At 36.2% G+C, this 23,227-nt stretch overlaps 1 protein-coding gene across 12 annotated transcripts in view; it reads left to right on the forward strand.

Moving 5' to 3' along the window:
• EVI5 (ecotropic viral integration site 5) overlaps positions 1-23,227 on the forward strand; it is a 239,151-nt gene that overhangs the window by 63,485 nt on the left and 152,439 nt on the right. For 11 of the 12 annotated variants that reach the window (XM_061411190.1, XM_061411185.1, XM_061411186.1 and 8 more), the window contains exon 2: positions 1,724-1,953. In XM_061411190.1, coding sequence (XP_061267174.1) covers positions 1,805-1,953 — 149 coding nt within the window. In that variant the 5' untranslated portion in view covers positions 1,724-1,804. Of the gene's footprint in view, positions 1-50; positions 75-1,723; positions 1,954-23,227 lie in introns of those variants that run through there. The other variant, XM_061411192.1, reaches the window with a different exon arrangement.

The raw sequence follows: 23,227 nt of genomic DNA on the forward strand, positions 1-23,227 counted from the left end.
GATTCTTTTCTGAAAGATATTATTATAAGATATTGAATATAGTTCACTGTGCTGCTATACAGTAGGTCCTTGTTGTAAGTATTAATTCTTGAATGTTAATTATATTTTAAATTAATAGTGAAGGATAACATTTTTCTGTAAATTTTACATCTTAGGTTTTCTGTTTTACAATATAGTGTGCTTTGAGGATGCAAATTAGTGCTGTCCTCACAATTGAATTTGTATTTGTAACTATGTAGAAAAGATCAATAGAATAACAAACCACAAGAGGCTGTCTTGTTGACTGCCAGGGCTCTTACCATTTCCTGGTACAGAGGAAGTTCTGGCTAAATTATTTGGTTCCTATATGATCTTTTACCCTAATAAACTGTGTTGCAAGTCTATTCATTGGTGAGGACTGTTTGTTTTCCTGGAAGCCCTGAGATCTGCTCCATACTTCTTTTCCTTGATTCCACTCCTTCATCATGCTTGTCTTTCTTGGGGATTCTTCCCTCAACAATAAGAACTCCCTCATCCCATTCCATGGGAAGTAAGTTCTAAAATAGAAAAGTTATTGGAAATGAAAATTAGAGGTAGGTCATGTATCTGTTGATGAGGTGAGAAGGCAAGACTGGGGCAACCTATGAGGAGGGAGTAGTATCTGCTAAGATAGTCTAGGTGGCCTTTTTATTTGTGTATATATATATATATGTTGATGTTTTAATTTGTGTGTGTATAAATTGCTATATGAAACCAAGGTTAGCTGAGAACGTCTACATAGAAAGTAGTTTGTAGTCTTTTGGTCATTTACCTTTTGTGTAAAATTTCAGATTTGTATGCACATCTGCTTAAGACACTGGCATGATTTATGAAGCATATATCAGTTATATAGTTATATAGTTCATTGAATCTTGCAGATGGAAAGGTTTTAGGATTTGAAAGGATTTTCTGGTCCTGGTTGCCCACTTAAAGCAGAAATTCATCTTCAGTCAACTGTTAACTTTTGACTCTTAGAATGTCTACTCTTTCTAGGCATCCTATTCTATTTCTGACTAGTTCTGTTTGAAAATTGTATCCTGAAACTCTCTTACTCTGTTAACTCAAAACATTTATCATAATTTTGTTCTTCTAGAACTAAATCCTCTTCTAAGAAAACACTCAGTAGTTTGAAGGTTTATTATGGATCTCATTTAATCTTATTTATGCTAAGCCTAGTTTTTGTTGAATTGTTGATCATGTTGTAGGATTTCCCTATCCTAATCACCTAATGGACATGTTTTGGTTCCTTGGCTTTCAACTGTTTTTGACTACAACCCAAATGAAGAAGGTATTTCATATTCCAACTCAACATACCCACACATACCTGCATGAAGTATGTAGTTTTAATACGTATATGTAACTGAGGCAGAAATTTTGTGACAACGTATCTTTACACTGACACTTTCTGCTCCTTTTCATTTTTAAAAAATGCTGGTGTTATCTATTAAATTTATTTTATCACTCCCTGATGGATTTCAGCCTGTAGTTTGGAAATCACTGTTGTAATTTGTGCATGCTACAGAACTGAAATATGGAGTTTCCAAAAGCTGTTAGAACAGTCATTGCTAAAGCAGGTGTTACCTTTATTAACTCAAAGAGAATATTCTGATTGCTGGTTTTCAAATAGAACTAATGAGAATTATCAAGTTCTTGGTAATGCATAAAATAAAACTGAAATATATGTAACTTTTATTTTTGTACTTAGGTGGCGACAGACAAGGTTGCAGAAAAGTTGAGTTCTACTCTCTCATGGGTGAAGAACACAGTGTCACATACAGTCAGCCAGATGGCCAGTCAGGTGGCAAGTCCATCTGCTTCCTTACACACTACATCCTCGTCTACCACACTGTCAACACCAGCCCTTTCACCATCCTCACCATCACAGTTGAGTCCAGACGACTTAGAACTCCTGGCTAAACTGGAGGAACAAAATAGGTAAGTGAGGTTGCTTGGGTTGTCTTTCTTTAATTGTCATATGTACTTAACCATTCATATATGTATGCATGCCATAATCAAAATTTTAAATATTTGTCCGTATTAAGAATGTGTAGGGGAGTTCCCTGGAGAAGGCAATGGCACCCCATCCCAGTACTCTTGCCTGGAAAATCCCTAAGAGTCGGACACGACTGAGCGACTTCACTTTGACTTTTCACTTTCATGCATTGGAGAAGGAAATGGCAACCCACTCCAGTGTTCATGCCTGGAGAATCCCAGGGGTGGAGGAGCCTGGTGGGCTGATGTCTATGGGGTCGCACAGAGTCGGACACGACTGAAGTGACTTAGCTTAGCAGGGGAGTTCCCTGATAGCATAGGGTTAGCATTCTGGGGTTTTACTGCCATGGCCTTAGTTCATTCCCTGATCAGGAAACTGAAATCGTGCAAGCCATGTCAAGGGGCCAAAAAAAAGTTTAGTTTTTTAAAAAAAATCGGAGTTAATTAACAGAAGTTTTCAAGTATTTTTTTTGGAGGAGTTGGTCTTAAAACTAAAATTGGACTAAAATTTTCTTCAGACTTGGATAGCTGTAGACTTGTTTACTTAATGTAGCAAATTGTCTAAATTCTTCCTGAATGGTTCTTTAGGGCATCAGCTACAAAAAGAGTTACTGAAAGAGCACCCTTTTATGTTCAGTCAAAATAAGGATAATTACAGAGATAATTTCTAACAGCTCTTTTGATTGTGATTGACATAATAAAGTACACATACTTAAGGTATACAATTTGATAAGTTTAGACATAAGTATATACCTGTGAAATTATCACCAAAATCAGGAAAATGAACATATCTGTTATCTGCCTTTGTATCTCCAGATAGCCACTGATCTGCTTTTGGTCATTGTAGATTGGTTTGCATTTTCTACAGTTTTATAGAAATCGAATCATACAGTATATGCTCTTTTTTAATGGGTTATTTCATTATTCTCAAAATGAATTGTTTTGAGATTCATTTGTGTTTAATACATATGAATGGTTCATTTCTTTTTATTGCTTAGTAGTATTCTACTGCAGTACTCTTGCCTGGAAAATCCCATGGACAGAGGAGCCTGGTAGGTTGCGGTCCGTGGGGTTGCTTCTCGGACACGACTAAGCGTCTTCACTTTCAATTTTCACTTTCATGCATTGGAGAAGGAAATGGCAACCCACTCCAGTGTTCTTGACTGGAGAATCCCAGGGACGGGGGAGCCTGGTGGGCTGCCGTCCATGGGGTCGCACAGAGTCAGACATGACTGAAGTGACTTAGCAGCAGCAGCAGCATCAGTATTCCATTGTATGGATATATCACAGCTTACCTACTCACCTGTTGTGAAATGCTATAAACTTTTGTGTACAAACCTTTGTATCAATTTATGCTTTCATTTCTCCTGGGTAAATACCTAGGAATAGAATGGCTGGTTTATATGGTAGAACTATATTTAATTGTCAAGCTGTTTTCCAAAGGGCCTATAGTTTTCACATTCTCATCATCAGTGTATGAACATTGCTGCTTTTCTGCAGCCTTACCAACATTTGGTATAGTCAGTCCTTTTAATTTTAGCTGTTCTTACAGGTATTTGTATCTTTTGGTTTTAATTGCATTTCCCTGTTGGTGTTGAGCCCTTTTTAATGTGCTAATTTGCCATTGATAAATCATCTTTGATTAAATGTCTGTTCCAGATTTTGCACATTAAAAAAAATTAGGTTGTTTGCTTTCTTACTGTGTTTTAAGAGTTTTTTATGTAGTTTGGGTACAAGTCCTTTGTCTGTATATATGCTTTTCAAATATTTTTTCACAATCTGTGGCTTATTCTCTTAGCAGTATCTTTTGAAGAGCAAAAGTTTTAGATTGTGATTAAGTCAATTTGAAATTGTTCTTTTATGGACTGTGCTTTTGATAACTCAGGGTCACACAGATAGAATTCTGTGTTAAGTTTTAAGTTTTACATTTACCATAGTCCACTTTGAGTTAATTTTTTTTTTTGTATGAAACAAAGGATAAATCAAAGTTGTTTTTGAGTATGCATGTTTGTTTTTGTATCTGTTGAAAAGACTGTCCTTTTTCCTCTTAATGACTTGTGCACTTTTGTCAAAAATCAGTTGTCTGCGTATGTATGTTTCTTGGCTCTTTTTCTGTTCCATTACTTTATTTTTCTACTTTAATGGTAATACGACACTATTGAATGTTATAGCTTTATAATAAGTCTTGAAATCAGATAGTGTTAATCGTCTTTGTTCTTTTGACTGTTTTTGCTCCTTATCATACCTTTGTGAATTTTACATCAAGTAATTTGTATGAAAACACTTGCTGAGATTTTGATCAGAATAGTGTTGAATTCCTAACAATGGTGCCTTCCACCCATGAACACATTATATTTTTCTTTTACTTATTATTTGTGCATGGTATTGTTTTTGTAAATTTAATTTCTGATTGTTCATTGTCAGCATATAGAAATACAATCTTTTTTCTTTTATCATTCGTGTATTCTGTTGCCTTGATAAATTCACTTGTTCTGGTACATTTTTTTTTTTTAAGATTCCATTAGATTTTCTATATAGATGAGCATGTGCTCCATGAATAAAAGCACATTTGCATCTTTACAATATGGATACCTTTTATAGCTTTTTCTTGCCTTATTGCAACTGGTTAGTACTTCCAGTACAAATTTGAATACACATAATGAACAGATAGCCTTGTCATTTTCTCAATCTTAACAGGAAAGTTTAAAATTAAAATTATTTTAATTAAAAATTAAAAGACACTTGCTCCTTGGCAGAAAAGCTATGACCAACCTAGACAGTATATTAAAAAGCAGAGACATTACTTTGCCAACAAGATCCGTCTAGTCAAAGGTATGGTTTTTCCATTAGTCATGTATGGACGTGAGAGTTGGACTATAAAGAAAGCTGAGCATCAAAGAATTGGTACTTTTGAACCTTGGTGTTAGAAGACTCTTGAGAGTCCCTTGGACAGCAAGGAGATCCAACCTGTCTATCCTAAAGGAAATCAGTCTTGAATATTCATTGGAAGGGCTGATGCTGAAGCTGAAGCTCCAGTAGTTTGGCCACCTATGTGAAGAACTGACTCATTGGAAAAGACCCTGATGCTGGGAAAGATTGAGGGCAGGAGGAGAAGGGGACGACAGAGGATGAGATGTTTGGATGGCATCACCGACTCGATGGACATGAGTTTGAGCAAGCTCCGGGAGTTGGTGATAGACAGGGAAGCCTGGCGTGCTGCAGTCCCTGGGGTTGCAGAGTCGGACACAACTGAGCGACTGAACTGAAGGGGAAAGCATTAAAAATGGGTAAATTGTAGGTTTCTATAGATGACTTTTTATCAGGTTGAAGAACTTCTGTTTCTCATTTGTTAAGAATTTATAAGAAATAGATGTTTCATTATGTCAAATGCTTTTCCTGAATCTATCGAAATGATCAGTTGTTTTCCTCTTTTAATTTGACAGATTACTTTTTTTTTTAAGTTAAACCCCACTTAGTCATTATATATTGTCTTTATAGGATATTGTTGGATTTGATGAGCTAAAATATTGTTTGGAATTTTTGCATCTTTGTTCAGGAGGAAGCTCAGTCTGTAGTTGTTATCTAAAGTCTTTGGGTTTTGTTTGTAATGTCTTAGGTCCTTGTAATATTTTTGTTATCTTTCCTCTTTTCTCATGAAGTGTTTAATGCTATACATTTCTCCTGAAGCTCTGCTTTTGCAGGATCCCTTTAAGTTTTATAGTCCTGAGTATAGTCTGTTTTGATATATGTTTTATGTGCACTTGGAAAGATTGTATATTCACCTGTTGTTTGGTGGCATATTCTATAAATGTTAATTGGTTCAAATTGATGGTGTTGTTCAAGTCTACCATATCTTTTCTGATTTTCTGTTTACTTGTTGTATCAGATATTGAGAGAAGGGTATTGAAACCTCCAACTATAATTGTGATTTATTTCTCTTTAAATTTTATCAGTCTTTGTTTCATATAATATGAAGTTATATTGTTGTATATATAAACATTTAGAATTGTTACAACTTGTTGTCAAAATGCCTTCATTATTCCTAGTAATATTGTTTGCTTTAGAAATCTACTTTATCTCATATAGTCATTGTAACTTTTGAATAGTGTTAGAAGTTTATATACTTTTCTGTTTTTTACTTTTATTCTGTTTTTATCTTTACAGTTTGTCAGATAGACAATATATAGTGGCTCTTGCTTCTTAAAATAGTCTGACAGTCTTTACCTTTTAATTATGGTATTAGATCACTTTTAAAACAACTGTGACATAATTTTATTTCTTGCTTACATTTATGTTCATCTCAAAATTTAGGCTGAGTACATTTTTATTGCACACTTCTTAATTTATGGACCAGTGACCAGCCTCTCTGCAGGATAAACCAGACTCATGTCAAATGGGAAATGGATATAGAGGAAATATATCTTAAAACATCTACTAGGGAGTGATATACATAACTTCAACTTACATTTTATTGGCCAAAGCAAATCATATACTTAATCCTTATGGAGTAAAATTGGGATTAGAATCTTCTTGCAGGGCTGGGTCTAGGAAAATTTATACTAATTATTGTTTCAGAACCCTTTGCCAGTATTCTTATTGTATTGCTCTTGTGCTTTTAATTATTCACTTACCATGAAAATCCACCCTTTTAAAGTGTACAGTTCAGTAGTTTTTAGTATACTCACAGAGTTGTGTAAATATTACCATTATCCAATTTCAGAATGTTTTTATGACTCCCAAAAGAAACCTTGTATCCATTAGTCTCCCCTTTTCACCCTTCTTCCTGGTAACCACTAATCTACTGTCTCCATGGATTTGCTTATTCAGGCCATTTCATTGGTAGTCTTTTGTGACTAGCTTCTTTTACTGAACACAGTGTTTTCCAGATTTTGAGTAAAATAGATCGTTTACATTTAATGTAATTATTGATATGGTTATGTTTATGTTCGTCATCTTATTTTTACTGTTCTTTATCTTAGTATTTCTGCCTTTTGACTGAATGAAATATTGTTTATGATTCTATTTTATCTTTTGTTAATTTATTATTTATAACTGTTATTTTGCTGGAGTCATAGTGTATATCCTTAACTTACATACTCTACCTTCAAGAGATCTCATACCACTTCACATGTAGTATAAAAACTGAGAATAGTACATTTCCATTTCTCCTCTCTGGTCCTTTGTGCTAGTTTTGTCATGCATTTTGCTTTTGTATATTTTTTTTTGTTAAAAATTATTTATTTCTAAACTTTTGACTGCGCTGGGTCTTCATTGTTGCATGCAAGCTTTCTCTAGTTGTGGCAAGCAGAGGGTACTCTCTTTTGGTGCGTGGGCTTCTCATTGCAGTGGCTTCTCTTGTTTTGTGAAGGAAATGATAACCCACTCTAATATTCTTGCCTGGAGAATTCCATGGACAGAGGAGCCTGGCAGGCTATATATAGTCCATGGGGTTGGAAAGAGTTGGACATGATTGAGCAACTATCACTCACACTCACTCACTCTTGTTTTGGAGCACAGGCTCTAGGGCATGCGTGTTTAATGATTGGAGTGTGCAGGCTATAGAGTGCAGGCTCAGTAATTGTGAGGCACAGGCTTAGTTGCCCTGAAGCGTGTGGTATCTTTCTAGACCAGGGTTTGAACTGGTGTCCCTTCTGTTGTAGGGAAGATTCTTAACCACTGGACCACCAGGGAAAGCCACTTTTGTGTATGTTTTAAACCCCATGCTACATTGTTGTTTTTGCTTCAACAGTCATTTACCTTTTAATGAGATTGATAAGGAGAAAAATAAGGAAATAAGGGAAAAATTCATATTTTTCTATATAAATTTATGTTTGCCTATATAGCTTCCATTTCTGGTGTTTTTTGGTTCTTTCTTTTTAGCTCCAGATTTCAAACTGATAGAATTTTCCTTCTGCACAGAGGACTTCCTTGAATGTTTCATGTAGTGTGGGCTGTTCCTATTTGTCTGAGTCTTCATTTTGCCTCTGATTTTTAAAAATATTTTTTCTGAGTAAAAGACTTTAGGTTGACAGGGTTTTTTTGTTTGTTTTTTTTCCTTCAGTACTGTAATAAGGTGTCATTGACATCACTTTTGCAGTGTTTACATCAGGAAATCGGATGCAATCCTTATCTTTGTTTCTGTGTGGATAATGTGTCTTTTTTCCCTTCTGTCTCCTTTTAAGATTTTTTCTTTATTCCTGGTTTTACGTAATTTGATTCTAAAGTGCCTAATTGTAGTTTTCTTCCTATTTCTTACTTGTGAGCTTTGTTGAATTTCTTGTAGACTTACAGTTTTCCTCAAATTTGAAAACTTTTCAATCATTTCTTCAAATTTTTAAAATTCTTTTCTTTCCTCCTCCTCAGTGGCTAATTACACAGATATTAGGCCACTTGAAATTGTTCCATAGCTCATTAATATTGTGTTCATTTTTTGGAAAATTTTTATTGCTTTGTATTCAGGTTCTGGACACTGTGATCTGCCATGTCTGATTTGCCATTCATCCTGTCCGGTGTGTTTTTCATCTCCCGTTTTTCATCTCCAGAAGGTGGAGCTGAGTGGTGTTTGTATGTCTCTACTTAAGTTTTGAACATACAGAAATACAGATTTAATACCTTTTAATGGCCTTATCTGGTAGTTCTAACATTTCTATCAATATCATTTTCAGTTCAGTTCAGTTTGGTCATTCAGTCGTGTCCGACTCTTTGCGACCCCATGGACTGCAGCACACCAGGCCTCCCTGTCCATCACCAACTCCCGGAGTCTACCCAAATTCGTGTCCATTGAGTCGGTGATGCCATCCAACCATCTCATCCTCAGTTTGCTTTTGATTAATTGTTTTTTCCTCTCATTAGTTACATTTTTCTGCTTCTTTGTGTGCCTGGTAATATTTGATTAGATGTCTCACATTGTGAATTTTACCTTGTTTGGTTTGGCTGTTTTCCTATAAAGATTCTTAAGCTTTGCCCAAGAATGCAGTTAAGTTACTTAGAAAGAATTTGCTCTTGAATGACTTCGTAGGTGGTTCAGTGGTAAGAGAATCCACTTGTCATTGAAGGAGTTGCTGGTTCAGTCCTTGGGTTGGGAAGATCCACTGGAGAAGGAAATAACAACCCACTCCAGTATTCTTGCCTAGGAAATCCCTTGGACAGAAGAGCCTGGTGAGCTACAGCCCATAGAGTTGCAAAAAATTGGACACAACTGAGTGACTGAGCACGCATGAACATGCAGAAGTCCACAGCTTAGGGCTATTATTCCCTCCTCCCGAGGCATGACCTTTTTGTGTACTCTACACAGTATGCCTTGAAACAGATTCTTCAGTCTAACCCATGGGGACAGTTACTTTCCTGGCCCTGTGTGAATGGTGGCTTTTATCGCTAGCCTTGGGTACTTTACTTACATACATATGCTGATCAGTACACAGCTGAATACTTAATGGGTACCCTCTGTCAATCTCTGAAGATCTTGTTTGTATACTTACCTTTCTGGTATTCTGTTCCTTGGACTCTAGCTACCTTGGTCTCCTCATGCCCTCAGCTCTATCCATTCAGTTGAGAAAGTTCACTAGGTTCTGTTGATTTTCCCTGCCCAAGCCAGGATCTGGAAACTCAAGACAGGTAAGATGGCAATCATAGGACTTACTTCACTTATCTCTTGAGTTTCAGTAATAGCTGTCCATTGTTGCCTGTTGTCCAGAGTCTTTTAAGAAAAGAAACATTGTTCTCATATAGTTGATATATCTTGTCCAGTATTTTTTGGTTGTTTCTTGGGAGGGAGTAAATCTCTTATCTGTTACTCTATCATGGCCATAATGAAGTAATTTTTTTTCTTTAAGAGAGTTTTGCATTTTCATTTGGCTGGAAGAAGAAGCTTGAATAAGATTAGAAAAATAGACATATTATTTGATAGTTAGATTTAGAAGTTAATACTATATGTAAATGTATTCTGAATATTAACTCTGCTCAGCTTTAAAATTATTTTATTGCTGAGATAGTTATTGATATTTTTGTTTAAAAATGACTTGTCCTTAGGTTTGGTCTCTTCCTGTTGGTATGGAGATAGAAAATAGAGGCATGAGAGCAATTTCCTGGAAAGAGAATTTTTAAGCTAGAGATTTTGAACCTGGTCCATGTGAACCACAAAAAGAAGACCTAATGTTAGCTCATACAAACTTGGCAATAGAAATTGCCCTCTTCTGATGATCATTTCCTAGAAAGTGCTTTTAAAAGGGATTTCTTTGGCTGTCAGCATTTGATGAGTAAGATGGAAAGCTTGGTGTGCCACATGATGATAACTTCATGTTGGTTTTATGTGTGTGTTGATTTTAACTTTGTGCCCTTTGTTTATTATATTTGAAAGATTTAGAGCAAAGAGTTTTGGTTGAAGTTTTAGGAAGAGAGAGTTTTAATATGTGGTTTGGCAGAGTTTCTTGGATAAGATGAATTTGGAAGAGGGTCATAAATGAGCAGGGCTTTTCTGGTGGCTCAGCAGTAAAGAATTCTGCAGTGCTTCAGATGAGGGTTTGATCTTGGATCAGAAAGATCCCCTGGAGGAAACGGCAAACCACTCCAGTATTCTTGCTTGGAAAATCCTATGAACAGAGGAGCATGGCAGGGTACATACAGTCCACAGGGTCTCAAGAGTCAGACACAGCTGAGCGACTGCACCACTACCATCACCAGTATAGAAAATACTATATTAAAAATTGTTGATCCCTGGTCTGGCAGATTCCACATGGGGCAGCTAAGCCCATGTGCCACAACTACTGAAGCCTGAGCACCGTGGAGCCTGTGCTCCTCAACAGTTCAGTTCAGTTCAGTTGCTCAGTCATGTTCCACTCTGTGACCCCATGGACTGCAGCACACCAAAACTCCCTGTCCATCACCAACTCCCAGAGTTTACTCAGACTCATGTCCATCGAGTCGGTGATGCCATCCAACCATCTCATCCTCTGTCATAACCTTCTCCTCCTGCCTTCAATCTTTCCCAGCACCAGGGTCTTTTCCAGTGAGTCAGTTCTTCGCATCAGGTGGCCAAAGTATTGGAGTTTCAGCTTCAGCATCAGTCCTTCCAATGAATATTCAGGACTGATTTCCTTTAGGATGGACTGGTTGGATCTCCTTGCAGTCCAAGGGACTCTCAAGAGTCTTCTCTAACACCACAGTTCAAAAACATCAATTCTTTGGCTCTCAGCTTTCTTTATAGTCCAACTCTCACATCAACTCTCACATCCAAACATGACTACTGGAAAAACCATACGTTTGAGTAGATGGACCTTTGTCAACAAAATAATGCCTTTGCTTTTTAATAGGTTGGTCTAGGTTGGTCATAGATTTGTTGTCTAGGTTGGTCATAGATTTTCTTCCAAGGAGCAAGCATCTTTTAGTTTCATGGCTGCAGTCACCATCTGCAGTGATTTGGGAGCCCCCAAAATAAAGTCTGTCACTGTTTCCATTGTTTCCCCATCTATTTGCCATGATGTGATGGGACCAGATGCCATGATCTTAGTTTTCTGAATGTTGAGCTTTAAGCCAACTTTTTCACTCTCCTCTTTCACTTTCATCAAGAGGCTCTTTAGTTCTTCACTTTCTGCCGTAAGAGTGGTATCATCTGCATATCTGAGGTTATTGCTGTTTCTCCTGGCAATCTTGATTCCAGCTTGTGCTTCATCCAGTCCAGCATTTCTCATGATGTACTCTGCATATAAGTTAAATCCATTACAGTGAGAAACCCATGCACTGCAACTAGAGAGCAATACCCACTCCCAGCAACCAGAAAAAGCCCAGGTGCAGTAACAAAGACCTAACACAGTTATAAATAAATAAATAAATAAAAATTATTGCAAGTGATGTGTGTGTATAAACTTTTCTCCAAGTAATTCATAATTTATTCCAGAGTTCTAGATGCACTTGGCATATGTGTTAACAAATGATAATTGTGAGAGTTGTTTAAAGATGTCTAGAAAAGAGATTTTTGACAAATAAGACTTTGAAGAAATAAAGGGAGCACAAGATTTTCACCATTTGTTCTTGTGTTCAGTTCAGTTCAGTCGCTCAGTCGTGTCCGACTCTTTGCGACCCCATGAATCGCAGCACGCCAGGCCTCCCTGTCCATCACCAACTCCTGGAGTTCACTCAGACTCACATCCATCGAGTCAGTGATGCCATCCAGCCATCTCATCCTCTGTCGTCCCTTTCTCCTCTTGCCCCCAATCCCTCCCAGCATCAGAGTCTTTTCCAATGAGTCAACTCTTCGCATGAGGTGGCCAAAGTACTGGAGTTTCAGCTTTAGCATCATTCCTTCCAAAGAAATCCCAGAGCTGATCTCCTTTAGAATGGACTGGTTGGATCTCCTTGCAGTCCAAGGGATTCCCAAGAGTCTTCTCCAACACTACAGTTCAAAAGCATCAATTCTTCGGCACTCAGCCTTCTTCACAGTCCAACTCTCACATCCATACATGACCACTGGAAAAACCATAGCCTTGACTAGATGAACCTTTGTTGGCAAAGTAATGTCTCTGCTTTTCAATATGCTATCTAGGTTGGTCATAACTTTTCTTCCAAGGAGTAAGCGTCTTTTAATTTCATGGCTGCAATCACCATCTGCAGTGATTTTGGAGCCCCAAAAAATAAAGTCTGACACTGTTTCCCCATCTATTTCCCATGAAGTGATGGGACCAGATGCCATGAATAGCTCAAATCTTTTACTTTTTTGAGTTCACGTTTTGAATCTCTGTAAAAAAATTTGGTAAAATTCAGAATCCACGAGAAGGGTTTACGTGTAGAGACTGGGTGAATGCAGCACTCTATTGTTTGTTTTGCCTTAGGAAAACAATCCTGGTGGAAAAACACATCTTGCTGGCTTTAATAAAAAATAAAATGACAAACATTAAAATCTAGCTCTCCTTCCTCTCTTCCGCTCTTCTTTCCACCAGTGTATTATGTCTAAGGATAAATTGCAAGAATAATAGCTTAAATTCTCTATGACCACTTCTGTGGTTTGTAATGTAGATATGTAAGTTATGTATTTAAAGTAAAAATTAGGAGATGCAGCTAGTACTTGTAACAGGGAAGATGCTTTTATTTAGGATTTTTTCTTCTCTTCCCCACATGTAGATGAAACTCTTAGGTTGTTTAACTACTTTTGATTTAGAAAGTATAAAAAAGAGTATTTTAGAAAGTTAAAATTGAAGAAACATAAAAATATCAAAGTCCTATAAAGAAGCTATTTTTCCCTCCCATGGTTTTACTGCAGTAATCACTTTTGAAAATCAGTGCATGTGGCAATCCCAGTAAGATGTGAAAAAACGGTTCAATACAATATCAAAGATCTGTTTGATCAAAGTTAATTATTGATAGCCTTGAGGTTGAAATGGGATAGCTATTTTTTTTTCTATGTTAAATGTGTTTTTCATTTTAAAATTACAAAGACTTTTTGGCAGAGATGAATTCAAGAAGGTAAGGTTCAAGTGTAATAGCAGTGCATTTTAATTAAGCAGGGGAATAATGCTAATTTAAATTTTGAACAGGCCATTATTTGGTTTAAAAATTTGGCATTGCAACCATGTTTGTTTCCTTTTACATCCTGTTACTTAGAGTCAGATTTTACTTTTTAGCAGGTTTGGGGGTGAAATATGAGGACAAGAAAATGGAAAGAGTTCTTCTAAATTAAAGTAAATATATTTTATGTAACATCTAAGTCTACACTGTCAAATATGGAAGCCATTAGCCGTATGTGACAGTTGAGCACCTGAAATGTGACTGGTTTGAATTGTGATGAGCTGTAAAAGTAAAACATACTCCAGATTTTGAAGAGCTGATTTGGAAAAAAAAAAAAGAGAGATTGTCAATTAAAAAATTTTTGATTGTGTAGTAAAAATATGTAATGTTTTGACTGTGATAAAGTAAATTATTAGAATTAAATTGCAATTATTGTTTTATACTTTAAACTTGGCTATTAGAACATTTAAACTTATGTAAGGGGCTGGCATTATATTTCTGTTGGACAGTACTGATCTCAATGATCTAACTTTTACATTTATAATTTTACCACCACAGCATTACCTCAGTTATCTAAGGGTACTGTCTGTAACACAGCCATGTGTATTTAAGGAAGTGGTAAAAAGCTTCTGAACAAAACAAGTATTTTCAAGTCTGTGTTAAAAACATATATTTTTAATCATAGAGTTCTTTAGATCGTCACTCTAACCTCTTATTCTTTTTCTTTTCATAGGAGAATTGTTTTAAATTTTTAATCAGTTGTCTGGTTTCCTGAGGAATTTGATGATGGGATTAATTAAAAGAATTTATTGTACTACTCTTTCTGTTGCAACTTAGCTTCAGTCTGGAATATCTGTAAAAATCAGTCACTAAACCGTCAGTTTCTGATCAGAATATTTGAGATTGGCCTGCAAGACTCATGCATTCACCTTCTCTGAGACCTTATCTTAAAGAAACAAAAGCCAAAGAAAAACCCCCTGTGCTTTCAGAACTAGAGAGATTCTTGTCATTTAGGCTCCTCCCTTCTGAGTTGTCTCTGAGTTGTTGCTTCCTGTGCTAATTCCTTGTCTTTTTTCTTAATTCTCCCTTCTTGCTTCTGAGACATGTATATGCTTGCTGATGTAGATGGGAATGGGTGTGACTCCTCTGTGAGTCAGATATGTATTCTGTTGCTATTGATTTGGAACAGCCTGGTTTTAGACAGCAGGCTGTTGTCTTTCTCCCTGTACTTTCATATCCTGTTTGGTGTAAGGTTACAAGAGTGTTTGAACCCTGTGTTTGAGAAGTTGCTCCTTCTGCAATGAAGTGACAATGTATTTAGCTTTTCAAGTGTTTTTCTCATATAGCAGTATTTTTCCTTAGCTTTCTTAGCTCCTTCCTTAGCTTTTTATAAATTATCTTAACAGTTTACACATTCCCAGCTGGCATGTTGACCTGTTATTTTTGTATCCTGCTCTCTTATTTCTGGTATCCATGGGAAAGCATTATACTCAGTACAACAGGATATTAAAAAAGTTTGTCAAATAATTGCCAAATTTCCATTTGTAGACTTTTCAACTGCTGTACTATTTATTTACATGGATATGTCTCCCAAGTATTTCAAACTCCAAAAACCCAAAAGAAAACCCTTTTTTTTCTCTTCCTTTGTATTTTTTGTAGTATTGTAGAGAACTATTTTCTTTCATGTTTATCAAATATATGCATTGTACATAAGTTACTTTTTTTTCCTCATATGCCCGTCATGAAGTGCACAATGTACTGTTTTCCTCAGATAGGTGCCCCTTGGTGAGATGAAGGTTCAGTTCTCAGTTGCAAGAATATGGTGAAGATAATCTCTAAAATAAGACCTAAAGACCCAGTTACTCTCTTTGTTGGCACATACCAACAAAGTGTTGTTCTCACTTTAGAGAATTGGAATTGGAAATGCTTTCTCTCTGCCAAGTATCCTAAGCTTCTGCAGTCAAAGAATCTTAGACATTTTCCATCCTTAATACTATTGGAAGTCCAGCTGACAATGGGCTTTAGCACCCCCACCTCAGATAATGTGGAACTGCAGCTACTTTGAATGCTACCCTTAGAGCTGGAGGTACAGAAAGTTGGAGTTGTTTAGGTGGAAGACTGCAGATTATATATTTATTCCCCAGTCAGTAGAAATCCAAGCTCTGATGCCTTAGTCTTGCAGCATTCTAGGAGGATGAATAAATTTAGGTCTCTCAGTTATTGTGTAGCCCCAGGCCACACCTGCCTATGGAGAATGCCTTTGATTATCACCTACAATGTTCCTACCAGGCCAGTATACTTTTCCTTTAATTCAATGGATTTCTTCTTGTTTTAGTCATAAGAAAATTATGATGGGATGGGAAGGTAGCTTCCTTTTTTTTTTTTTTTTTTTTGCAGTAAATCCTTGCAAGGCAGGGAACCCATGTGCTCTGGGGAAAGGAAGGTAAATGAGTAACTTTTGAATAGACTTCTCACTAGCTCACAGACCTCTGAGTAACACTTTATTACCACTTTCTCAGGTGCCTGGCTACATAGTCTTAGAAAACTGCTCACATTTTCAGGCATTATGCCTTTACTACCATGTCAAGAGTATTTTAATTGAAACTAGGTTGCAACCTGTCTAGGAGTCTTCCTGAGGTGATTAAAAAAAAAAAAAAAGAATCACTGCTTTTAGCAAAAATAAATAGAAAAGTATGATTCTAACTACACATTCTGTAAAGTCTACATATTTTAACGAGTATGTAAATTCTTTTCCTACATACCATGATTAAGTAGCTAGTGGAGAGAGACTTGATAGTATCAGCTCAAGTATTACTTCTGGAAAATGTTCTCATTCTCTCAGACAGAAGGACTTCATTATATCCATAGCATTGAAAAAAATTCTAAAGTTTTTACTTGGAAAATTCTAAATTTTGATAGAATGACCAACAAATTTGAAAAAAGAGAAAGTAGTGTTTATACCTTCCTTTGTTTACAAAATAGATACACTTAATATATCAAAAATAGTCACTGTTTTTGTGATCATGTTATAATCATGGTTTTAAAAAAAGTTCTGAAGGGCTTTCAGTAATATAAAGCAGTAGTTTCTCACCTAATTCTTACTATCCCTAATGTCATTAACCAGAGATAATATTTTTAATAAATTTTTATGAAAGTGAAAAGTGAAAGTGTCAGTTGCTCAGTACTGTCTGATTCTTTGCATCCCCAAGCACTGTAGCCCACCAGGCTCCTCTGTCCATGAAATTTTTCAGAAAAGAATACTGGAGTGAGTAGCCATTCCCTTCTCTAGGGGATCTTCCCAACTCAGGGATCTAACCCAGGTCTCCTGCACTGCAGGTGGATTCTTTACCTTCTGAGCCACCATTCAGTTCAGTTCAGTCGCTCAGTTGTGTCTGACTCTGGGACCCCATGGACTGCAGCACGCCAGGCCTCCCTGTCCATCACCAACTCCCAGAGTTTACTCAAACTCATGTCCATCAAATTGGTGATGCCATCCAACCATCTCATCTTCTGTTGTCCCCTTCTCCTCCCACCTTCAATCTTTTCCAGCATCAGGGTCTTTTCTAATGAGTCAGTTCTTCACATCAGGTGGCCAAAGTATTGGAGTTTCAGCTTCAATATCACTCCTTCCAATGAATATTCAGGACTGCTTTCTTTTAGGCTGAACTGGTTGGATCTCCTTGCAGTCCAAGGGACTCTCAAGAGTCTTCTCCAACACCACAGTTCAAAAGCATCAATTCTTAAGTGCTCACTTTCTTTATAGTCCAATTCTCACATCCATACATGACTACTGGAAAAACCATAGCTTCTACCTGATGGACCTTTGTTGGCAAAGTAATGTCTCTGCTTTTCAATATGCTGTCTAGGTTGGTCATAACTTTCCTTCCAAGGAGTAAGCATCTTTTAATTTCATGGCTGCAGTCACCATCTGCAGTGATTTTGGAGCCCAGAAAAATAAAGTCAGGCATTGTTTCCACTGTTTCCCCATCTATTTGCCATGAAGTGATGGGACCAGATGCCATGATCTTAATTTTCTAAATGTTGAGGTTTAAGCCAACTTTTTCACTCTCTTCTTTCACTTTCATCAAGAGGCTCTTTAGTTCTTCACTTAGTGCCATAAGGGTGGTGTCATCTGCATATCTGAGGTTATTGAGATTTCTCCCGGCAATCTTGATTCCAGCTTGTGCTTCTTCCAGCCCAGCATTTCTCATGATGTATTCTGAATAGAAATTAAATAAGCAGGGTGACAATATACAGCCTTGACATACTCCTTTCCCTATTTGGAACCATTCTGTTGTTCCATGTCCAGTTCTAACTGTTGCTTCCTGACCTGTATACAGATTTCTTAAGAGGCAGGTCAGGTGGTCTAGTATTCCCATCTCTTGAAGAATTCTCCACAGTTTGTTGTGGTCACACAAAGGCTTTGGTGTAGTCAATAAAGCAGAAGTAGATATTTTTCTGGAACTCCCTTGCTTTTTTGATGATCCAACAGATGTTGACAGTTTGATCTCTGGTTCCTCTGCCTTTTCTAAATCCAGCTTGAACATCTGGAAGTTCATGGTTCATGTACTGTTGAAGCCTGCCTTGGAGAATTTTCAGCATTACTTTGCTAGCATGTGAGATGAGTGCAATCGTGTGGTAGTTTGAGCAGTCTTTGGCATTGTCTTTCTTTGGGATTGGAATGAAAACTGACCTTTTCCAGTCCTGTGGCCATTGCTTAGTTTTCCAAATTTCCAAAGTGCAGCACTTCGACAGCATCGTCTTTTAGGATTTGAAATAGCTGAACTGGAATTCCATCACCTCCACTAGCTTTGTTTGTAGTGATGCTTCCTAAGACCCACTTGACTTTGCATTCCAGAATGTCTGGCTCTAGGTTGGTTGATATATAATTTGCAAGAGAGAAATGCACAGTTCTTAAGTGTACAGTTTGAGCTTTAACAGATACAAACACCTAACAGATATATACACCTGTGTATAACCCCCATACCCATTAAGATGTAGACAGTTTTTTTCATCTTAGAAATTTATTTGTGCCCCTTTTAGCAACTCCTCCACCAGAAACTTTTCTTCTGATATTTATTGCTGTGGGTATATTTTGCTTATTCTTTTTGGTGAGGCTATAATTCATATACTGTGCAGTTCACCCATATGAAGTGTGTAATTCAGTGGTTTTTTATGTATTTACAGAGTTTTGCAGTCATCACCACAATCATTTTTAGAACATTTTCATCACCCCCCCAAAGAAACTATATCCATTAGCAGCAACTGTCCATCCCTCCTTGTTCCCCTTACTCCCACTCCAGTCCTCAGCAACAGCTTATCTACTTTCTGAATTCTAGGTATTGAATATAAATTGAGTCATAAAACATGTTTCCTTTTGTGACTGGCTTCTTTCACTTAGCATGTTTTCAAGGTTCCATGTTCCAGCATCCATGTTGTAACCTGTATCTCTGCTTCATTTTTTTTCAAGACTGAATGATACTATACCTTATGGATATACCAGTGTTTTTATCCATCCAGTACTTGATGGATATTTGGATTGTTTCCACTCTAGCTATTATGAATAATATTGCCATGAACACTTGTTATGTAGGTTTTGTGTGGACACAGATTTTCATTTCTCTTTAATATATACCTGGGAGTGGAATGGCTGGTTTGTGTGGTAATTCAATGTTTAACCATTTAAGAAATTGCCAGACTTTTTTTCTGCAGTGATTTTACTATTTTATATTCCCATCAGTGTGTCTGAGGGTTCCTATGTCTCCATATCTTCACCAACACTTGTTGTTGTCTTTTTCATTATAGCCATACTATAATGCCGTACTGCGAAGTAGTGTGTTGTTATGTTTTGATTGGCATTTCCCTAATCATTAGTGATGTCGAGCATCTTTCTGTGTGTTTATTGGCCAATTATATATATTTGTGGAGAATTATCTGTTCTTATTCTGTGCCCATTTTTTAATTGGTTTATCTTTTTAGTATTGAGTTGTGTAAGGGTTATTTATATATTCTAGATAGAAATCTTATGGATTGTGCATAGTTTTTCCCATTCTGTGGGTTTTCTTTTTACTTTCTTAATGGCATCCAGTGAGGTACAGAACATCTAAAATTTTGATGAGTCCAGTTTAAATATATTCTTTATTTTACCTGTGCTTTTGGTGTCATATTTAGAAAGGCTTTTCTTCTGTAGTGTATGTGTTCTTGAACTTCTTGTAAGTGGAATCAAGTAGTATGTTCTCTTTTGCATCAGGGTTCTTTCACCTGGTGGGCTCCATACAGTCCATGGGGTTGCAAAGAGATGGAAAGGACTGAGCAAGTAACACTGTTCTTCACTTCTTTCACCTAATGTTTATAAGATTAATGTTATGTATCAGCAGCAGTTTGTGTCTGAGTGATGTTGCAGTGAATAAATGTATCACAATTTGACCATTTATTTTTCTGGATATATGGGTTGTTTCTGGACTTTATGAATAAAGCTTTTCTGAACTTTAAATTGTAAGTCTTTTTGTGGATGTAGGTTTTCATTTTTCTTACTGTCGTATAAAAAGGTATTCAACTTTATAAAGAATTGCCAAATAGTCTTCATAGTGGTTGAACTCTTACTTACTACTGACATGGATATATTAAAGTCACAATTGGTCTCATCTTTGGCAGCACTTAGTATGGCCAGTCTTTAAAATTGTAGCCATGCTGATTGTATACATAGTATGGTTTTAACTTGTGTTTCTTTGGTGACTAAGGATGTTGAATGTTTTTAAGTTGCTTATTAGCCACTTGACTATTTTGTTTTGGAAGGTGTCAGTTTAAATCTCTTACTCATTTTTAAAAATGTGTTGTTTGCCTTCTTAATTATCAACTGTAAGTGTTCTTCCTGTATTCTGGATGCCAGTCTTTTGTCAGATGCATATGTTAAGGATATCTTTTTTTTTCAGTTTGTGGCTTACCTTTTCATTTTCTTAAATGTAGAGCTTTTAAAATTTGAAATGCAATTTAGTATTTTTTAGTCAATTTTTTTCTTTTATGGTTAATGTTTGTGTCCCATTAATAAATTTTGCCTATTCCAAGGTTGTGAAGACTTTTTCCTGTTTTCTTCAAGATGTTTTATAGTTTTAGTTTTTATATTCAAGTCTGTTGTCCATTTTGAGTCTTTTTTTTTTTTTTTTGGTATTATGTGAATTAAGGTAGGGATAATATCTTTAAATAATGTAATGTGTGTACTTGGAATCTTTCATTTGTAATGTTTTTCAAAGTTTTGTATATTTATAGTACTTATTGCATTGTCCTCTGAAGATGAACTGCTTAACTCTCTTCTCTAATCCACCCATGAATTCATTTGGTTTTCCTGCTTATCCTAAAAGTTATAACATGGAGATCTCTGAGACCTTTCTGACTGTTAAAAAATAAACGAAACACCCTTATTTTTAGGTACTTTTTCATTTATGCTTTCATTATATCTCAGATTTCTGTTTAGTTTAGGAAACACCAGTATTTCCTTTTTAACTGCATGTCTGTATTAATGGTAGTGGTGCAGTTTAATTGTTTGTCATATAGTGAAGTGAAGTCGCCCAGTTGTGTCCGATTCTTTGCGACCCCATGGAATGTAGCCCACCAGGCTTTTCCATCCATGGAATTTTCTAGGCAAGAGTGCTGGAGTGGGTTGCCATTTCCTTCTCCAGGGGATCTTCCCGACCCAGGGATCAAATCTGGGTCTCCCACATTGCAGGCAGACACTTTACTGTCTGAGCCATCAGGGAATCCTAAAAAAGTGAAAGTCACTCAGTCGTGTCAGACTCGTTGTGACCCCATGGACTATACAGTCCATGGAATTCTCCAGGCCAGAATACTGGAGTGGGTAGCCTTTCCCTTCTCCAGGGGATCTTCCCAACCCAGGGATCAAACCCAGGTCTCCTGCACTGCAGGAGTATTCTTTACCAGCTGAGCCACAAGGGAAGTTAGCAAGCATTCAATGAATAATTAAGTGAAATGAACTTGGATTCAGGTTATTTCTGTAAAGTTTGTTTCTGTATTCCATTTATAAATCTTGAGGTTTAGAATCATACATAAAATTACTTGTATACATACACTTATTTTTTCATAAGTTATATTGTGGACTTATTAAAATAATATCTATGGAAAAAACAGTATTTAAAGCAAAACTTTATCATTAATTAGTTTTTTTCTGATAAAGACTATTTATAGCAAATAATTGACCCTGAATTTAGCTGTTTTATAAATTTTTCTATTTCTGGCAATATTTGGGACATTTTATTTCATTTACTGTTGCCATGAAAAAAATGTATTAAATTATGCCATGAATAAGGAAAGTGTTTTAGTTTATATTATTGTGTTATTGAGTTTGATCACCTCGTATTTGAAGTTTTTTTTCTTTAATATGGGGGTTTGAGTTTTATTTCAATTCTGTCAGTTTTCAGTGTATTTTGTTTTGAGCTAAATACAAAGACAATATAAAGGGATATAAAGGTGAGTAAGACATAAATGTGGCTTGCAAAGGATTTTTTATAGTCTTCTAAATATAATTTGACTCATGTTTCTTTATTAGTTTTTATACATCATAAATTAATATTGGGAGCATTTTTTGTCTAAGCAGATGATTTTCTGAAGGAGTTACTGGAAGTAAATAGTATCCATGTTAAATAGATGTTTTAGGACCCCATGGCATGTAATTTACATCTTAATAATGATAGAGCCACATTTTCCAGCCTTTTTTTTTGATAGCCTGTTTACACGTGAAAGAAGTAATGGATTTGATGTTGTATTGAGTTATGGAATGGATCTTTGAAATTATCTTAACCTGTCTTTCTACAGATAAGGAAGAGGCCTTAAGGGCCTTAACAGTGAAGAGGTCTCAATTTAAAAGTGCATGTCCAGTGATAAATGACAGCTGTTAGCTGGCCTGAGTTTCTGGGAGATAGTAGGGTTTATGGAGAGTCAGTGGATTAAAGTCCTTTCTTATTTAAAGGGAGAAGCTTCTACCCTGCTATACCCTGTTTTTCTGGAATATAGGCTAGTTTTGCCCTTTTTATTTTTTAAGAGATCCAGAATTGTAAATACAAATGTATGTTGGAGAAGGAAATGGCAACCCACTCTGATATTTTTGCCTGGAAAATCCCATGCCTAGAGAAGCCTGGTGAGTTGCAGTCCATCAGGTCGCAAAGAGTTGGACATGACTGAGCAACTAACACACACACACACACACTCACACACACACAAATGTATGGGTATATAAACAAATGAAATCTTCTAATTTTAGTTTTAGTAATTGTTTTTTTTTTACACAAAACATTGCTTGAGCCAGACAAAACACTCTTTTGTTTGGGCAGATCAGTTATGCCTGGGTGAAGCAAAATTGAAAGAGACAAAGATTTGATTAATTTGTGTGTCTGCCGTACTTTTTTAGTCCTAGACACATTTTAAACATGTTAGGATTAGTTCTTCCATAAAATTAGTTAATACCTCTTCCAAGTACAGTTTCTTTTTTCCTGAAGCGTTCTCAGTGAATTTCTCCCCAGAAGACTTCTTCTAATTTGAATTTTTAGTGGAGATAAAGGGAAATTATGATGGGACTAATGGCACTAAAATATTTAACATAATTTACTTTATCAAATTTTTAAATTGCTATTCTTAGTAGAAAAAATATATAGCAATTAATTTTGTAGATGTCAACCAAATATTTTTAGAATTACATATATTTTAAAACTAC

The sequence above is a fragment of the Bos javanicus genome, chromosome 3 (assembly GCF_032452875.1).
Source record: "Bos javanicus breed banteng chromosome 3, ARS-OSU_banteng_1.0, whole genome shotgun sequence".
NCBI lineage: Eukaryota > Metazoa > Chordata > Mammalia > Artiodactyla > Bovidae > Bos > Bos javanicus.